The 7,389-nt window shown below is 34.4% G+C and overlaps 1 protein-coding gene across 1 annotated transcript; it reads left to right on the top strand.

Annotated features, from left to right (window-relative positions):
• Positions 1 to 2,443: 2,443 nt before the first annotated feature.
• LOC134260396 (armadillo-like helical domain containing protein 1) lies at positions 2,444 to 5,357 on the top strand (the record flags this gene model as incomplete). Its single annotated transcript, XM_062742957.1, has 10 exons — positions 2,444 to 2,763; positions 3,276 to 3,344; positions 3,443 to 3,609; positions 3,801 to 3,997; positions 4,145 to 4,229; positions 4,400 to 4,519; positions 4,741 to 4,813; positions 4,922 to 4,967; positions 5,097 to 5,180; positions 5,280 to 5,357. Coding segments are annotated over exons 1-10 (1,125 nt in total), but the record flags the coding sequence as incomplete, so codon positions are not given.
• Positions 5,358 to 7,389: the final 2,032 nt, after the last annotated feature.

Raw genomic sequence — 7,389 nt, 5'->3', positions numbered from 1 at the left:
TGTGTGGCTGTGGGCCTCTACCCCGACCTCAAACTGCCCCCAATATTATTTTTCTAGATTCCTGGATCCGACACTACACACTGACTTTGTAAACATAAAAAAAAATTGGATATTATCTAAGAACTGGAAAAATTATATGTATGAAGGTGCGAGAAGAAACAAGAGATGTATAATGTGTCTGTGAATAAACCTTGTGTACGAGTTAAATTTCAATTTGAGTTGAGTTCAATATTAAATCAATTTCTGTTGAATGCTAAGTACGAATCAGTTTATGTACGACTTGTCAATTTCAAGCGCATGTGTTTGGATACACACACAGGGACTAAAAATTTCATCGCCATCACAGTCCAGTTTTCTTTGTTTAACTTTAGACCAGCAAGTGCCAAACACGTGTAAATTTATACTAAATAAGTTTTTCGAAGGTAAGGATTGTCTAGTTTTTTTTGGATGACAAAATGTTTTTTTTTTATAACAATATCGTCGTGATAGTGTATCCTAACTTCGTCCCTACCCTTACTCCCTCAGCGTTTTCAATAAGATTTTCAATAAGAAGGAAAAATAGATGGAATAGCAGGAAACCAGTCTTGGCGAGGGGTCTTGGGGCCGCCTTAGGCGAAAAAAGCCTTAAAAAAAACTTCAAATTTTTTTGTGCATCTGCCTGTAATTAAACTTGTGTATATTTATACATGTTAGTGTTTATTTACATCAGAGCGGGGGTATAGATGGTTTTCCTTTGACATATTTTGCGGCATTGCCTCGGAGTTGTTCCCTTTATCCGCCATCTTGTAGGGCAAGGCAGTGAATTTTCCTCTTTGAGCAACCAATATTTTAAACATGCATGCCAGAAATATATGGGGGGGGGGAAGTATTTACAATCTCAAGATTATGAATTAAAAGGGGCTTTAACAAACATATTTTCACGTCCAGTTCCAGAATAATATTTTCTTGATGCTGTAACGGGAGAGGAGAAAATGCAGCGGACCAGACCAGGATTCGAACCCTGGCCCCCTGAAACTCTGGTCAGGTGCTCTACCAACTGAGCTATTTGGCCACTGGCGATCAAACCCAGCTGACTGCCACATTCCTCCCTCCTTAAAGGTCTTTGGCCCTCCAAATACCCCAAACCAGGCTCATGCCTGGCAGGCATCTCACCTGTCAGTTCCAGGGCATGGCACGGCACCAAATGTAATGGGAGAGGACAAAATGCAGCGGACAAGACCAAGATTCAAACCTGGGCTCCCTGAAACTCTGGTCAGGTGCTCTACCAGCTGAGCTATCTGACCAGTGGCTATCAAACCCAGCTGACTGCCACAAACTTTTACTGACACTGATTTTTTTTTTAATTCTGCATGAAATGTGTAAGCTACTGATTTTTTTTTGTTACATTTAGCATGAAAAATGCTAAACCACAATATTTTCTCTACTTTTAAGTAAAACCACAACCTTTTCCTTCCTGTTTGCTGAGTAAAGATACTAATGCAATTATCAGGTCCAGCACAATATCCCGAAAAAGGTATATAGCTTGATAAAGCTATATAGCTTTATCAAGGTATTTAAAATACCTTGATCAAGGTATTTTATGTAATGAAAATTCAAAAAAATTCTTTATAAATTAATTACGGAAAGTCGAGTTCTGAGTTGTTGTCAATAAATTCACCCATGCATGTAAAGTACTCAAACACAAACAAATCGGTATAAAAACGTGTCGTGTGAGGAGACGTTATTTTATGCTTTCTTTTTGATACCAGAGTGTTTTTCATGCACGAGTAGACACACTGACAAAAACTCAGAACTCGACTTTCGGTATTTAATTTTAAAAGAATTTTTTTGAATTTTCATTACATAAAATACCTTGATCAAGGTATTTTAAATACCTTGATAAAGCTATATAGCTTTATCAAGCTATATACCTTTATCGGGGTATTGTGCTGGACCTGATTATAGTTAGGCCTAATTAAGTTACAAAAAAAAAAAATTAAGAACATCACAAAATTGTCGAATTGCTCTGTATTCCAAAGTTCAGCTAAATTTTTTACATTAATTATGCTCTAGATACACGTTATCTTACTTTCATATTCTTATACAATGCAAAATGTAAACCTTTAAGAAACTTGGCGAAAACATAGGATCTATCATCTGATCTGAGACTGACCTTTTCTCATAAATCTTGCAATATTTTGTGAGGTGTTTTGGTTTGCATCCAGCCCATCCGATGAGAATTATCACCGGTTCCTTTGATTCTCCTTCGATGACATAATCATCCAGTATCTCATCACTGTCATCTATCCCTGCACTTGGCGATGGAAAAGTTATGTCGTATTCTATGTCGTCGTCCTCCATGTTTTCGTCCGCTGAATAATTTATCAATTCATAACGTCTCTTGTGATTGGATAAAATATTTGCCTCTAACCAATGAAAGATTGCGTTCTATCACGTACAGTGTAATGGCGATTAGCAACATGTAAACAACGATTTTCGTTTGGAACAGACAATTTTTTTTATCCTTTAATATCTTTATTCTTGGATTATACATTTTTAAAAACATTTGTGGAGAAAGATGGGGTCGGCAAAGCAACAGTCGGCAATTTCAAAAATCATGGGACTTCTGCAGGAATGGGATAAAGGCAGTAAAGTTGTGAGACAGAAAATTCTTCAGGATTTTATTGCACAAAATCAACACAAAACAGGACCAGAACTTGAACAGGAATTTGCACAGGCCGCCAGTTTATTTCTGACACGACTCACAGCTTGGCTTAGATTGACGTATCCTCATGGAAAAAATATGATACATAATCTTAAATTTTTCAATGAGGTTTTCTCTCTCTCCATCTCTCTCTTGACTAATTTAGATAATAGATTTTTTCTTAGATGTACCTCACAGAAAAACATTTGAATCATATCTTATGGTTAACATATATTAACATGTGTTATATGATTTATCAAAATATGTGCTCACACCTTGCAAAACTAGTGCATATTCTTATCGATACAACAAATGTGTAACTTTATTATTTTACCTGTCTGTCTGATTACAAATAAGAGAAAAATCTAGGAAACCTTTTTGTCACTGAATGCATTTTGTGTAAAATAGAGAGATTTTAAGATGTGATTAAGATTTAACAAAAAAAATTATTTTGTATATCTCAGTCTCTCTTTTTCCTTTGTCCTCGCTGTCTTTAGATAAACCTTTTAGGTTCATGTCAAACTAATTTAAAGTGGATATTGACACAAACATTTTCATATATAAATTATTGCAATCTTAACCCCAAATACAGATATATGATTGGAACTTGTTTAAATGAACAGCTCAGAGCAATTTCAATATTTTTATCTGCATCAAGTGGGTAAGTGAATTGTATTTACAGAGTTTTGAGAACAAAAATATATTTCTGTGAGCTTTATCATCTTTCATAAATGATAATCTTTTTCTCTTTTAATCTAGACACAAATACATGGCAGAATTTCTTGAAGTTGGAGGAGTCCTGACACTTTTAGAGATTATTGGATTAAAACAAGCGAAGGAGGCAGACAAACTTCAGGCACTGAACTGTTTAATCTGCATCGCTAATGCTGGGAGAAAATATAAAGAACTTGTGTGTGAGAGTTATGGTAAGATTATATGGAAGAACTGTCAATAAACTGTCATGAATGTGGTCAGTAAATGCTTAATATTTTTTCATATTAACTTTTTTTTAAACACATATCATTTTTTAGATAAGTTTTTTCATTCTTAATATTTATTTTAGACACATTATACATCTTTAAAAATTAAAACCTGCATGAATTTAATATTTTTGTAGGAATAAGAGCAGTTGCTGAATGCTTAGCGAAATCGAAATCTGAGGAGACACAGGATGCCTGCAGAAATATCTTACTTATGCTGGCACAAGGAAACCCCAAGTTTGAAGTTCAAGTTTATAAAGGACTTATTGCTCTCTTGCCCTGTAGCTCACCTAAAGCACAACAGATGGCAGCACAATCCCTTAGAGTCATTCAGGTAGACTTGTGAATTAAAGATATTCAAGTACATGTATAAGGAACAAAGAAAGTTACACACCTAGTTTAGCATAACATGTTTGTATAAAATCCTTCTATGGACCAAAAAAAATTACTTTCCGTAAATGAATAACTCATATATTTACAGCCAGTGGTGAAGAATGCAAACCCAAATATTGTAGAGCCACTATTGAACCTCCTTAAAACACTGCATCTTGAAGTCCAGTTTGAAGGTAAGGTTTGTTTAAGAGATCTGGATTTAAATTTTTGAAAAATTCATGAGGACATGAACTACAATGCTTCACACCTGCATATTTCATGAAGCACATTAGGGTTTCATGATGAATTTGCAGGAGTGAAGCATTGTAGTTCATGTACCTCATGAACGGTGATTCTTTTTCAGCTATTGAATTGATTAAGGAGCTGATGGAATATGAAGTATCGGACACAATCCTACAGAAACTGGTTTCTCTTCTGAGGCCATCAAAGGAGGAAACGGTGAAAAGACCAGAAATTCTCGAAGGTAATTCTCTAACACTCCTTCTACTTACATACATTCCCAAGAATACGCTTTTAAATGATTATGTTTATAAGTGTGCAATCTAAGTTTATTCATTGGATGAATTTGTGGGTGATTCATAAGAGACAAGGTAGTGACACCTAAATAAATCAAGAATTAACACTGAAAGTAGGGTAACTAATGGAATTAAGGAAATTATATTATCCTTTTCCTTATTTTTATAGATCCTGATGTACCTAAAATAAATGCACCTTTACCCGTCTTCGTACAACAGGCTGCAGCTGCCAAAACCATAGGGTATGTAAATATTTCAGAACTAAATTTAATTGGTTCATCTCATTCCTTTTTTTTTTTATTTCTGGGGTTTTAAATGTAAAGATGATCATTTTGTCTTCAATTTTTCAGAATTCTATCTCGAGAGTCAAATGAAATTGCAGAAAAACTTATTCAGGTGAGTAACAAAGTTGTAATCTGCAATTAGATGAAAGAGATCATTGTATTGTCTTTATCTCCTTTAATTGAAAAGGAGGAAGTGCACAAATATTCTCCGTCATTATAATTTTTACACAACCTATTACAGCTAAGAGTAACCCACAACCTTCTGTATTCCATGGGGAACATGGACTATGCTGACAGCCAAAGACAATCCAGTATTTCATTAGAGGTAGATATACTTAATAGGTCTGCAAGAAATTTTTACACAGTGAGTGATATGTATGTAATTTTAAAATTACGGACTAATTTCCATACTTTTTTTTTACAGTACCTTTGTAGAACATTTCCTATCGTTGATGAACACGTGAAAGAAGCCATGGGAGATTCTTTATATGATTTATTTATGGTAAGTGAAAATAAAAGAAATTTTTCTTCAACGTTGGTGGTCAGATTTTTCCAAAATTGTCTGCCTTTAACAAACAGTACTCTACTTACATGCCGTAATTAACTATTTTATGTACAGAAGAAAAACTCTCATTGAATATTGTGCAATTTAAAAATAACTTCCTTATTAAAATCTGGTGTGCAATGTCACTTCTGTACTCTTTTTTCTTGTCTCCGATGTATATTAACCATATCCAACACAATTTATTACATCTCCGTGCGCCGACTACGCGTTTGACGATGTCATTTTCATCAAACTCATTTTCAACGATACTATGAAAATCATGACACCAATCGTCTGTTTCTAATTATATTTATATGAAATTTTGACATCATATTCATATTTTTATTATGATTTTAGTGATTTAAAATTGAGTTCAATGTATTATATGGTACTAAAGAAATAAAAGCAAATGTAATAGTTATATGCGTAAATTATTCCGAATTTTGTCCGTGCGCCGACAGGTCTTATCGGCCTTCATATAAATCGTCCTAATATTTTTAATATGAAAGATATGTATTTAAAAATTCACAATTTTAAAGAACATTGAATATGTTATGTCTTTGCAAAATTAGGTAAGTATTGGTTGCATGATTAAAAAAATATAAACATTGTCTAAGACTTTTTGGGACAACCCTCGTATTTATTAAATCATGTGTGCTTTGAAATTAATACTTGAAGTTCATCAATATCATTCACTAAGACTTTACAAAAACAACAATACATGTACATATTATTATTACCAAATTACTCTTAAGAAGTTGTATACAAATAATTGTGTAGTTCTTCAGAGAACACTGACTACATCACATTTACATTATTATACCCCCCTCAAACGAAGTTTGGGGGGGTATATAGGAATCACCTTGTCCGTCTGTCTGTCTGTCCGTCTGTCCGTCTGTCTGTCTGTCCGTCTGTCTAGCTGTCCGTCTGTCTGTGCAATTGTGTCCGGTCCATATCTTTCTTACAGAGGGACATTAGAATTACGACCTCACATAAGTTGCCAATGACCCAAGGGTGTGTCATGTCCTTGACCCAAGGTCATTTGGGAAGTTCAAGGTCACTGGAAGAAAAATTTCAGTACTCGTGTCCGGTCCATATCTTTCTTATGGATAAACTTGGTAGGTTCTCATTTCACACAAAGATTGCCCATGACCCAAGAGTGTGTCATGACCTTGACCCAATGTCATTTGGGGAAGTTCAAGGTCACTGGGAGAAAAATTTCAAAATGCATGTTTGACATATATCTTTTATGGATAAACTTGGTAGGTTCTCATTTCATACAAAGATTGCCCATGACCCAAGGGTGTGTCATGACCTTGACCCAAGGTCATTTGGGGAAGTTCAAGGTCACTGGAAGAAAAATTTCATAATTCGTGTCCGGTCTATATCTTTCTTATGGATAAACTTGGTAGGTTTTCATTTCACATAAAGATTGCCCATGACCCAAGGGTGTGTCATGACCTTGACCCAAGGTCATTTGGAGAAGTTCAAGGTCACTGGTAGAAAAATTTAATCAATTTTATAAATTTTTTTAAAAACTTTCAAAAACAAAATACATGTACATTATTAAAAACCCAAAATTTCTTTTAAAAAGTGTTACAATAATTGTGTAGTTTTCAAAAAACTGACTAAACCCTTTAAATTATACCCCCTAAAAATTTGGGGGAAAAAATTATTTCCCGGGGCGTGCTTTCTTTTTTCCCGGGCTGAGTTTCTGTTTGCAATTGGTTCCGGCCTTCTTTCTTCGAGGGCTTTAATAACAAATTCCTACCCCAAATTTAGTCCTTAAAGGTTTTAATTCAATCACTGGGAAAAACATTTTCGGCCGGTTTTTCTTTCTTTTATTTGGTAGGTTTTCTTTAACCGTTCCCCACCCAAATGGTTTTGACCTTACCCTTTTGGGGAATTCAAGGGATGGGAGAAAAAATTTTAAAACATTTTAAAATTTTCTTTTAATTAAAATTTAGGCCATTTAACAAAATTGATAAAT

The sequence above is a fragment of the Saccostrea cucullata genome, unplaced genomic scaffold, assembly GCF_032062105.1.
Source record: "Saccostrea cucullata isolate Sc308-1 unplaced genomic scaffold, CSIRO_AGI_Scuc_v1 ctg11840, whole genome shotgun sequence".
Taxonomy (NCBI): Eukaryota; Metazoa; Mollusca; class Bivalvia; order Ostreida; family Ostreidae; genus Saccostrea; species Saccostrea cuccullata.
This window is presented reverse-complemented; position numbering and strand designations above follow the sequence as displayed.